The 12,766-nt window shown below is 37.8% G+C and overlaps 1 protein-coding gene across 3 annotated transcripts; it reads left to right on the forward strand.

The window, feature by feature from the left end:
• Nucleotides 1–499: 499 nt before the first annotated feature.
• LOC106059965 (uncharacterized) lies at nt 500–10,266 on the forward strand. 3 transcript variants are annotated; one of them, XM_056018883.1, is made up of 6 exons: nt 500–604; nt 3,025–3,159; nt 3,875–4,000; nt 5,681–5,824; nt 6,561–6,747; nt 9,326–10,266. In XM_056018883.1, the coding sequence occupies exons 2-6, from the start codon at nt 3,107–3,109 to the stop codon at nt 9,515–9,517; spliced, it is 702 nt and encodes a 233-aa protein (XP_055874858.1). In that variant the 5' UTR covers nt 500–604; nt 3,025–3,106; the 3' UTR covers nt 9,518–10,266. The 3 variants fall into 3 exon arrangements, with proteins under 3 accessions (XP_055874858.1, XP_055874859.1, XP_055874861.1); XM_056018884.1 differs by having other exon boundaries at nt 5,681–5,818; XM_056018886.1 differs by lacking the exon at nt 3,875–4,000.
• The last annotated feature ends 2,500 nt before the right edge of the window (nt 10,267–12,766 follow it).

The raw sequence follows: 12,766 nt of genomic DNA on the forward strand, positions 1-12,766 counted from the left end.
TAAGTATTTGATTTTTCATGGCTGATTCAGGCAACCCGTTGCGTGTTCTAGTGGCAGTAGGGAAAACGGAACTACCTGTACTAATGTGTGCTCGCAAATGGAATAAGAAATGTGCCTTTATCTTTTGGTATCTCATGTGTACACCTGGGCTTAAAGCGTTCACTTTAGGAGACAGAGGCTGTTTGGATGTGCTAAAATATATAGGTCACAGCTGATGATGCATATCCACGGGAAATACCTCAGTCTTCATTAATCTTTGGACTAAGACAAGCCTTATTATTTGTCATAGTTTGACTTTTAGTATATCCGGAAAACTCTGTTATGGCGTCCCTCTTTCAACTCGTCAACAAAGATTGCCTTTAGCATAGGCCGATCTCCCGCACGGGCTATATACTCTTTTGTTACATTTTTCATTATAACACACGATATACCTAAGTCGAATTTAAATTCGCGCGCGAGAGAGATGTAGACATCAGAGCGCAACTTTTACATTGTGCTATTTATAGAATATGTCATGTAAACAGGAAGCTCATTACGCAGACGCCAATGACACTACTAGGATTAACATCGAAATTCGATTGTCAAAAGAAAACAACAAAAAAACGTATGTTCTCGCTCATTTTCTTTTTAATTATTTAAAAAGAAAGAACATACTCATTATACGATTTATATTAATCGTCTGTTTGATATTAAATGATATATACGGTGTAGTATCTGTATTAACTAATCTGATCATCCATATTTGATCTACTAGATTTCTCATACTAGTAATAGATCTAGTCAATCTAGATCTAGGTCTAGAGTAGTCTAGACCCTATCTTACCTTATCTTATAAAATACGGACGTTACTTAAAAGAAAATGATTACGTCCTGCGCGACATGCATCTGGTCATGCATGTTAACCAATGACTTACATTCTGTCAAGTCACTGGTTTTCCTGGCTAGCTCAGGCAATCCATTCCATGCTCTAAAAGCACCAGGGAAGAAGGAGCATTTGTACAAATTTGTCCTAGCATATGGGCCAGGCATGTGCCGTTATCTTTGTGTCTTTCAGAGTATTATGATTTAAGCCTACTCTAACCAACGGGATGTTAGATTTATATTTTTACTAAATTACTTTATCTCCAAAATAAACAAGCAAAATATAAAAAATCATTTTTGTAAAAAACAAAGCTTATCTTCTAAGGGAAAGAACTCCGCACTTACAACCATATCTACCAATAATGGTTCGTGTTTTGTTAGGTGCAATAAATAATTGTTTAAAGTTTCAACTTGATCAGAGAATGGGTGTGGGAGAAATAACGTTCAATCATCTAAGGGGATGAAACCCTACATATTTAAACATACCTGTGAATGATGAAGGATTAAATTTTCTTGTTGGTATCATTTGAAAATTTTAATTAACAGTTATTAATTGACTTTTTTTTTATTTATTCGTGTAGTGCTGATGCCAATGAATAATTGTGCCAAGTTTCAACTTGATCCGAGAAATAACGTGTACAATCTTTTTACCAGACAGACAGACAGACTGACAGAGGGAGTTGATAATATGTTTTATAAAAGCGTAGAATTTTTACGAGACAGACAGACTGACAGAGGGAATTGATAATACGTTTTGTAAAAGCGTAGAATTTTTACGAGACAGACAGATAGACTGACAGAGTGTGTTGATAATACGTTTTGTAAAAGCGCAGAATTTTTACGAGACAGACAGATAGACTGACAGAGGGAATTGATAATACGTTTTGTAAAAGCGTAGAATTTTTACGAGACAGACAGATAGACTGACAGAGTGTGTTGATATTACTACGTTTTGTAGAAGCGTAGAAAATATACATGTACAGATGTACTTAGGCAAATAAATCCACTGGTCTAGGCTACGCAAAAATTTGGATCTAATAGGCCTTAGGGCCTTAGGAACAAAACAATGTGATAACTAATAAGCCCGTTGGCCCGAAATACGAAAATATGTTTTAGCCTTAAAGTCCACTAGTTGACTGAAAATAAATAGTTTTTTTTTCTTACAGTCCTCAGTGCGAATAAAACCAGTTCTGCTTTAAAGGTCACTTGACCTAAAATATACTTGCAGTTTTTCTCACGTTTTCAAAGAGTTTTTCAAAAGGTTAAAATTACCTATAACCAGACTTGTAGTTTATAAGCTTTGTAGTTGCAAAATGTGTATGCAATCGATTATTACATTAGTGTGCAGTCAATATTAATCCTTTCTAGTGTACTTTTCCTTTTGAAGTATTATAATATTTGTTTATTACGAAGCTTATATCAACTCACTCTGTCTGTCTGACTATGTGTCAATGTCTTATTGTCTGTCTGTCTGTCTCACTGTCTCGTACAATTTATTTATATGTTATTTTACAACGCCTAATCTCCGATGAAGTGGACATTTCGCACAATTATTTCTTGTACCTGACAAAAAAAAAGAATCACAGTTTATATAAAAAAAAATAACCAATTAATTAATTCACTGATGGTAATTATTTTGTTTGGCATTAAAGACGGGAAAGAAATTGTAATTGACAGATGTGGCAGTATACGTTGAATTAGTGCCCCTTATACTTTGTGTAGAGAATTACGTCTCACTAACAAGTTTGAAACTAGCAATAGATAGCTACGAAACATTTTATTTTCATTAGATTTTCGCTGGCACAGTGGTTAGTGTATTGGCCTGAGTCCTAGAGCTCTAAGTTTAAGTCGTAAAACTTTTATATATATAATGCATTTAAAAAGCTAGCACGGTAACATTTACATAGATACCCCCCTCTCTCCACACACACCCCCTTCTTTACCCAACTGGTCCAGGCAAGTGATAGGATCATAGCACATTTAGAAAGCTGAAGGCATGAAAAAACAATAGATAAAAAAATATTTCATATGGCAGTGATTTATTATTGTTAGTCTAGATCTATTACACATTTTCTTACATGACTGATCCAAACGAATTGATACAATTACACTAAATATAAGCTCAAGGTTTTGTTTTGTTTAATTTTTTCTTGTTGAGTTTAGATTTAGCAAAAGAGTACAGGGTTAACATCACCACTGACAGTTGCAATCCAATGAGACGCAGTCTTTCCTTGTCATAGTTCCCATGGCCAACTACAGCTGTGCGAAGTATCAGGATGGGGACGGCATTCACGAGGAGTAAGTTGGACAATGTTTCATCATCTTCAAATACAAAACAAAACCTAATAAAATACCAAGAAAGACACAATAAGTAAGGCGCATTCCTCGTTCCGTATGCTAGGACAAATTTGTACAAATGCTCCTTCTTCCCTAGTGCTATTAGAGCGTGGAATGGGTTGCCTGAGCCAGCCAGGAAAACCAGTGACTTGGCAGAATTTAGGTCATTGGTTAATATGCATGACTAAATGCTTAAGGCGTAGGACCTAATCATCTTCTTTTGGGAAATAACGTCTGTATTATATAAGATAAGAAGGTTGATATAACAATGGGGTATATTGTTGTTTTTGGATAATTTCCATAAACGCTTAATCTCCAAGCCTCAAGGTTCCCATGTTTTCGTTGTTTTTGCATTTCTGTTTTTCCTAGATTATGAGACAGTGGTACAGCGTTGTTGATGTCAATAATGGTAGCGTTTTGTTTTCATTGTTTATCAATGAACAACAGTTATTGTTATTATTATTATTATTATTATTATTACTATTACTATTATTATTATAGTTCACCCAGAAACCATACTACATATAAAAAGAGAGAGCGACAACAAATTTATTGATTGCTTATTTTTATATTTACCAATCTAATTTGTCTAAGTCTCAAGTATCTTAGAAAAATAAATATATTTTTGAAGTATCCAGACAAAAAGTATAGCTTTTTTTTCTCTTTTTCAATATAGTATCTATGAAAAATGGTTGAGGCGCCGACTCGACTACGCTACCATAAGGGAGACAGGAAATCATGCAGCACCGGGATTTCTCCACACCATCGTACACCATGGCGACTGTCCGAAAGCTGTTGCCAGGTAGTTGTTGGTATCATTCACTCAGGAAAGCAGGTCACACAATCTATCAATATAATTAAGTTCTTCTTCTTCTTCTTGAAAACTGTCAGGTAGAGTTGAGCCTTCGGCTCTTGGAACTCTAGGCCAGCAAAAGTGAACAAGAGCTCTCTCTCACCGGCCTGAATGAGAACAGTGTACACTGTTCTGTCTAGCGGGTGTGTCAGACTCGTGGCAAGAGGCCGCGTACACTAAAGGCCCCCGCCATTTTCCTTTCTATACCAGGCTAACCGTGCGGGACACGCCATTTATTATGAAACGGCCCCTTGAGGAACAGCGCCTGGATTGTGACAAGGTTGTGGGAGCTTTTTTAAAACTCTGCGCAGTGCAATGAGGATGCTCTCGCACCCCCTTAGGCACACCCAAGGGAGTCTTGTTTTGCTACCCTTTAGCCTAATCGTTTCCTCCTACGAGCGTTTCCACCCGGGCGCCACTATGAGGCGCAGGGTAGCATGCCCGGGATATAAATATATAAAACACTTATATTTTATATATATAAAACAAAGCCTGACAAACGACCGACTGATATCACTAATTCTCCCATTTGCGGTCGACGAAGAATTACGACAATATCATCAGTTATTACTTACTCATTCCTTTATACTTTTTACTATTGAAAAAGCTGTGGTTAAATTTACCCAAACCTGTGGTTTTTTTTCTCCTCAGTCTCTTTCTAATACGTGTTCGTAAAGCCGAGATATTACACTTCCGATTAATTCACTAATTAATTGTTTTGTTTCGTGCCTAACTTTTGTTCCAGTTTTGGGTGTTTATTTCAACACCAATCTAAATCTAGACAGGTGGAAAATAAAAAAAAAAAACAAGATAAATGAAATGAAGATATCTATATATGTACTAGATCTTGAACTAAGATTTATTAAATGCGTATTTTTAGAAGAGGGTATTATTGTGTATTCAAGTCTATGGGAGTGACGTGTTTTTATTTGTATGAGTTACTTTTATTTCTTCTTTTTTTTTTTTTGTTCGTAACTTTCTTATCTCTACACGTTTTATCTTCCTTTTTTAAAAAATGTTAAAGAAACAAACAAAAAAAAAACAACAACAACAAAAAACAAAAAAAACAACAACAAAAAAAACAACTAAATGTCCACATTTGTACTTATATATCTGAGGATACGATTATTGCTTACTATACTCCCTGGCAGTACATTTCCTCCTCGTTTCACTGTGTAGGCTCCTCTTAATAAACACAATTATATTTATAGCTTTTATATAGCGCTACTTTCATGCTTATAGCATGCTCAGAGCGCTTTGGTCCAATCTCATTTGTGGTCCAGTGGGTGGGGGGGGGGGGGAGGGGGTATCTAGGAGTTGGTTTTCCGTGCTGCCTTTAGGCGCTCAGTAAACAAAACTCTGCCCGAGTCGGGTGCCTTCTATGTAGCCAAGCCAAGCCAAGTTCAAGCGCACTTAGCCTCTCGACCACGCTTCCCACCAATTGATATAAATCTGTAATCTGTAATCTATAAAGCTGTAATTCGCGAAAAACCACAAACAGACTCCCCGAAAATTCCATTTTTATGAGGCATTTACTGCTCGATATCTCTGCTGTGTTATTCCTTGACAAAAAAAAAACAACGCTTATATTTATTGATTTTATTTTGGTCAACTTTGTTTTGCTTGCAGTGAAATTCGGAACGAAATGTGGAGAAAAAATAAATACCCACACTCCAAGTTTTTTACCCACGGCCTGGTTCTGTACAAGTATCCGGAAGTGGTCAGGGAGCTACTGGATCTTAGATTCTCACAGTGCCCACCTCCTGTGTCAGTGTAAGTCTATAGGATGCTCAGATTTTTTTCAAAATTCTAATACTACTGAACAATACTGATGTTACTTTAGCTGATGTGTCTTTGAGGTTATTCAATGAATGCTATCAGTGAAAGATTAAGATCTAGGCAGCACAAGCCATAGTTTAGAGCCCCCTAACTCCTAAAAATTTCAAAGTCAATATTGATTCATGTATTATCTAGAAAAGAAATAAAGTAAAGTTTTCCTTTCAGACCTTGTAGTCTATAGGGCTGATCATGTAAAGATCATGTTTTTTGTGGCCTAGGGTTAACGAAGGTATCATGTGGCCAGAACAACGACCAATCGCCTTCAATTTTTCCCAACTAATGGCAGGTACCCATTAGAGCTGGGTGGACTCAGAGGCGCCCGAAGATCCCGAAATTAAAAATCCCAGTCTTCACCAGGCTTCGAACTCCGGACCCCGGTTTGGAAGCCAAGCCTTTACTGCTCAGCCACCGCGCCTCCCATGTATCTACGCCGATGGATAATTGTGCAAAGTTGCAACTTGATTTGAGAATGTGAGTGGGAGAAATAACTTGTTCCTACATTTTACCAGACACAGAGACAGACAGAAGGACAGACAGAACGACAGACAGAGTGGGTTGATATAAGCTTTGTAAAAACCTATTCTCTTATTGCCACATTTTTTTATTAAAAGATAATGATATTAATAATATCTGGGCTTATTATATTCGACTTGTTTTGCTTCCTCTGCAGATACTCCCCTGGATACAGCCTTAAAAACAACGTCCACGACTTGAGTCTGACGGAGCTGACGTCGGTGACCCAGTGGCTAGATCCTCTGCTTCTCACCAAGTGTACGTTCCCACACGCGCTGGAGACGCCGTTGTCTTGGGACCTCAGGGGCGGACCGAATCAGCCTCAGTTTCGGGAGATGATGAAGGCGAGTGGGAACATGTATAGAGAAAGGGGGGGGGGGAGGCTCACAAAATCACGTCTTGAAAGCTAGAAATGATGTGTTCAGCAGACGACACCGGGCAAAATACATAGAGAGAAACTTAAGATAGGGTTAAACTGTAACTAGTAATAGTTGCCTGGTCTTGTCGCATGCTTTCTGGACTGTCGCTCGGTGGTCTTAAAGGTCCCAGGGTCTAACCCTGCACATTGTTATCCCCCATCGACCTGTAGGAAGTTTGGGCTAGAATGTAATTATCTGAAGGAAAATGTAAAATATTAAAACATCTTTTGAACCTTTAACTCGTGTCTTTTCAAAAGCTTCTAATTACAAGAATAACTTGTAGCTCTGATTAGTGTTTTTACATTTTCTGCACATTGATTCTATCTTATTTTCAATGCGCGGTTTCCAATCTTTCACTGTAGATAAGGAATCGCTAAATGTGCCATTTATTTTGAAACTGTATCTTGTCTCATACGTTAGTTTAAAATACAAGAAAAAGAAGATATATACGTCCTACATATTTCATGTTTCAATCTAGTCTTTAAAACTCTGTTAAGTCGTTGTTGTTTTTTTTTCCCTTTATGATCTCATGTCAGTTCTAATGAATCAGAGTCCAGGTGTAAAATGAAAGCATAAAGAGTTTAATAAGCACAGAGCCATATTGCTTGCAATGCTTTCTCAATATTGACCTAACATCACGTAAAGTTACAGTTATTGTAACATTTCAACACTATCAGGCAAAGCTAGTGGGGATAAAGGGGGTGTCTTAATGTCCCTATTTTTATTACAGACAATAAATTTCGTTAATGTAAAATATTGTTTTGGAATGTTTCGTTACCACAAATGTATCTTTTAGTTATTGGTCACTTACAAATGTTTTGACAAGTTACGTGTGGAGGGGGCGAACTTACTAACTTCCCCCTCTTCCAATGCTGCTAAAGGGGAGAGTTTGAGGACATGTTAAGTGTTTTATATGTGCTGATAACGCGAATGTCCTTTGTATTAGAATAACTCCTCTTGTGGTATTATTCGAATGTTAATGGTGTATTACTGAAATGCCCTTCTTCACGCCAAACCTATTGGTGCGTATGTCCACATCTAAATCTACTGAGTAATATTACCACAACATGTAGAATGACGAATAAACTCAAACTTAGCAGACATCATATTTATTAAATGAAATAACAGTTCACAATATATTGGCAACTTCAGCCATCAATGAGAATACTTGAAATAATTCACATAATTATACAATATAATCCAAATAGAATTTCATGAAAAAATCAGCAAGCAATACTCTCACTTAAGGATATATAATACGCCTGTCTTCTTGCTACTCATGGCGTCCACTGCCTCTGACCATGTGGTAAAAAAAACTCAAAACGAGATTTTCTTCCCATAATGCCACTGTGGATTCTTGTTCTCTACGTGAAACGTCCCAAGCCACAGATATAGAGAGTATTTCGTGCTTCTAAACTTATTCCATGTCACAATGCAACTTAATAATGATGTGACCATGGGCGTAGCTAGGAATTTTCCATCGTTTGGGAGCCCGGGGGGGGGCTTGACCTCTTTGGGGGCCAATGCATTTTGCATAACATTTAATTTTTAATAAAAAAAAAAACCCGCTCATTTGGGGGCCCCTCTAAAGTGGGGGCCCGGGGGGATTTTTTAAATTCTTCCCCCCCTCCTCCCCCCACCCTAGCTACGCCACTGGATGTGACAGGACATTGCAAAGCAGTGTTGAAAAATAAAGAGAATGTGAAGGGCCCTGAGGAACATTGAGTGTGTGTGTGTGTGTGTTTTAGCGTCTGTAAGGAGGTGATAGAGTGTGGTAGCTGACTTGTAAAGCCAGACTTTGAACTTCGGTATTCTTAGGTCATAACAGAGTTTACCCAAACTTTCAAAGACACCTTACGTATGCAGGTGAAGTAAAGTCGGATGGGTCATTGTGCTGGCCCACATGGCTTCCTTGTTACCCGTCGGCCATCGAAACGGTTGGGCTTTATAGGCTTTGCCACCATAGATGACACCGATCTGATAGGGATACCACGACTTACTTTTAACTCTTTCTCTCCTAACTGACGATACCAGCGTTGATTCCACCAGAATGTGGTAAATAATTACGGAGAGAAAGAGTTAAGGAGTCTTGGGAAGGGAAAAAAATTAAATCAGAACCACTAGTTAATAGAGATTAAAAGAAGTTACCAAAATATATATAAACGAGCTTTTCTTCGAGCATTCTTAGTATTTAGCGGAACACTTTGCTTATTTTTTTAGAGAGGCTAATTCACGTGATGGCCTACTAGTTAATTATTCGTGGAACACCTATTCAGGCCTCGCGGAACACTAGGGTTCCGCGGAACACAGTTTGGGAAATACTGAGTTAAAACAACAAGATGAGAAGAAAAGAAATGTTGTGTTGTCCTCATTTTATAATATGAAATACATTTTGCAAATGAATAATATTGTTTGTGATTATTTGGTTACAAAAAAATGTATTGCTATTTCTTGGCCACTTACATATGTATTGACAAAGTTACTATTGTTTCTGAAATCCTAGGACCCTACACGTGTGAACAAACCAATGTACCCTCAGTGCTGCTACGACAAGAGTAACGTCTGCAGTTCAGTTTACTGCCGGACACCGCTACCGGAAGCAGTCTTGACCCCCGGGCCTTTCGGAAAGGGTGACGCCGTCATAAAATGGCACCTTCGGGAATTTAGGCAAAAGCAGCCATCTTGCGGATGCTGATAGCCCTCTCAATTCGTGACCTGACTCTCTTATCAGTAGAGTTGAACTAGAAGTCGATGTTTATATCAGTATTTTCTTACATGTAGAGTTGAAGTATTAGCCTGCCAGTGTAATTGAAGTATTAGCCTGCCAGTGTAATATAGCAAATAAGAACTGTTGTTGTAAAACAATCTCACTGTTATGCTGTTTAAAATAAAATATACACAATGTTCAGTAACAACATTTATTGTCTGTGGCGTAGTTAGGTACCAGTGGGCCCGGTTTCAAGAATATAATATGTTGGTCCCCCCCCCCCCCCCCAAATAGAACGAAATTAGGATGTACATTAAAAAAAAAAAAAGGATAAATCTTTATTTTTTTTTTACAAAAATGAGAGCAGTTTTAATTTTATTATACAAAGTACAAATAGTCATCTCCAAGGGATCATGTGGGGGGGGGGACCATTTTATTCACGCGCCATGGACAGAAGCGCAATGAAACCCTGACTTGCCATGGTTGTACAGTCACACGCTGTGGGCCCCTAATGGTCTTGGGCCAGAGTTGATTGAACTCCATTACGCCATGGATGCTAGCCCACTGATTATTGTTGTATACCAGCCAAACAATGTGTGTATAACATTTCACGGCTTATATAACTTTTCAGGTCTAATTGTTAAATAATCACACTAAGAACATCTTGTATTCCGATTGACTTTGACAAGAGCTGTGGCTTGTAAATTTGTACTCCTAATAAAACTATGCTACATTAATATATAAGTATGTATTTTCTATTTTTATAGTAGGTGAATGTTAGCCTATCAATACTGTACAAAAATAATTGATCTAAAATAAATTTTAAAAATGGGAGACAATGATAAAAATATGTATTTTCCTCCATTTAACCGATTATCTCCCATTATCCCAAATTAATACAAAAAAGCATTATTTGTGACCTTTGGGGTTTTTATTCTGTTTAAAGCAATAGAGTGATTAAGGTTTCTTTTAAATGAGACTCTAGACCAGGGGTTCTCAACCTGTGGATCGCGACCCCCTTGGGATTCGATTGACAATTTGTCAGGGGTCGCTTAAGACCATCGAAAGTATGGCGTAATTTAAAATGTAAAACTTGACACATACATGTTTTTGTAACAACAGGAATTGCTATTTTTATTGTTATCGAAGATAGATGTAGCAGATAGCAGAATCAGAATTCATTTCAAACATTTTAATTGTCGCAGCACAACAAATTTCAACAGTTTAAGTAAATGCGCTTAATGCATAAGCCTGGTCGTGTTGTAAAGCTCTGGTATGTCGCACGTAAGGTCAAGAGTCATTATTAATCGTCAATAATAATAAGATATAAGTGTAGTTCAAGGTTCGCCACTAGTGCGCTTTTAAATCTGTAATATGTGAACCAAAATGTGTACGTTTTGAAAAAGGTTGAACAGTTCATCCATAAATTTGAATTTTAATACGTAAACTTTGTATAGAAATGAATAACGTATTGGACAACATGAACCTTGGATGAACTTCTAATGGTAGTAGGGCAGGAAAGCTTGGGCCTCTCGTAGTGCTCTGGTAAGAAACTCTGTTGTGGGCCTCTCGTAGTGCTCTGGTAAGAAACTCTGTTGTGGGCCTCCCGTAGTGCTCTGGTAAGAAACTCTGTTGTTGAACGTAGTGTCTCATAGCCTCCATGGAGTTCAAGTGACCCTTCAGTTGTCTCCTCGCAGCATTTGGACACTCTCGTAAGACATTCACCAATGTTTCCTCTGCCTGCCCCATCAGTTTGTATGTCAATTGTAGCGAAGTTATTTGTGTCGAATTATCAGTGATGCCATTTGCTAATGCTTTGCGGACAAAATTTCATCAAACTTTCCAAATTACTTAACATCCCATTTGCACATGCCAGAACTCCAATGAAAGTCAAAAGTGAAAAAGTTTAAGAAACAGAAATAGTTTATTGAACTCATTAGTAAAGATGCAGCGAACAATGTCTCTATTACAGACATCTGGATCAAGTGTTTGCAGTCATGTCCCAATTTGTCTGTGTTGCATTTTCTTCTTCAATTTGCAATAATACATTATTTGCATAACAGCCTGTTCATTATCATGTCTAAATACAGAAAAACGTCAAATGTGTATGCGATGTGAATAATATGAATTAGAAGTAGTAAGATAAATAAATGCATATCTTGAAGAGATATTATAAAGACAATAGAATTACATATTGTTTCCTGATTAAACATAAAGCTTTGGCAATGAAAATCAGATTTACTGTTGGGGGGGGGGGGGGTCGCGGCATAGTGAGGAATTGTAAAAAAAAAAGGGGTCGCCGAGCAAAAAAGGTTGAGCACCGCTGCTCTAGACAGATTGACTTATTATTTCTTTTTTTTTTTGTCTGGCTGTCATTTTGCTTGTGGGTGTGGCGAATTGTTTTGTGGTTACAGATACATGTCTTTTTTTCTTTCTTCAGTTTTAAGACGAGTTTAGATGCGCTAAAAGTGGAAAGTGCAGCACAGAAATAATCTCAGTGTGCATAGGTGTTATACAATAGAGGAGTTATGTTACCGGGACATGTTTTATTTTGGGACTTCCTCCATACTATAATACTAGCTTCAGCAGGTTTTACTCACCTAGTGAGAAACGTGTGTTGAAACATATCAGGGCCGGCCTTACGCATAGGAAAACTAGGTAGCTACCTAGGGCCTCCGATTGGCGGGGGCTTCGCGAAGGAAATTGCGAAACTTGTGCTCAATGTTATTTTTGGAGTATACTAGGTTTTTAATAAAATATTGTATTTTTTATTTTTTGCTTTTTTTTTATGTTTCTATTGGACCACCGAATTCACTTCGCCTAACGCCCCAATTATCTAGGGACGGCCCTGAACATATAACAGAAAGGAAATGTATTGAACATATTGGACCACCGAATTCACTTCGCCTAACGCCCCCAATTATCTAGGGACGGCCCTGAACATATAACCGAGAGGAAATGTATTGAACATATTGGACCACCGAATTCACTTCGCCTAACGCCCCCATTTATCTAGGGACGGCCCTGAACATATAACAGAGAGGAAATGTATTGAACATATTGGACCACCGAATTCACTTCGCCTAACGCCCCCATTTATCTAGGGACGGCCCTGAACATATAACAGAGAGGAAATGTATTGAACATATTGGACCACCGAATTCACTTCGCCTAACGCCCCCATTTATCTAGGGACGGCCCTGAACATATAACAGAGAGGAAATGTATTGAACATAT

This window comes from Biomphalaria glabrata, chromosome 2 (genome assembly GCF_947242115.1).
Source record: "Biomphalaria glabrata chromosome 2, xgBioGlab47.1, whole genome shotgun sequence".
Classification (NCBI taxonomy): domain Eukaryota; kingdom Metazoa; phylum Mollusca; class Gastropoda; family Planorbidae; genus Biomphalaria; species Biomphalaria glabrata.

Bases quoted from the DNA above. Each gene is read 5' to 3' on its own strand.
- LOC106059965 (XM_056018883.1), top strand. From the start codon at position 3,107: ATGGCCAACTACAGCTGTGCGAAGTATCAGGATGGGGACGGCATTCAC. The intron at 5,825-6,560 runs GTAAGTCTATAG...CTTCCTCTGCAG, and splicing joins TGCCCACCTCCTGTGTCAGT to ATACTCCCCTGGATACAGCC. The intron at 6,748-9,325 runs GCGAGTGGGAAC...CTGAAATCCTAG, and splicing joins AGTTTCGGGAGATGATGAAG to GACCCTACACGTGTGAACAA.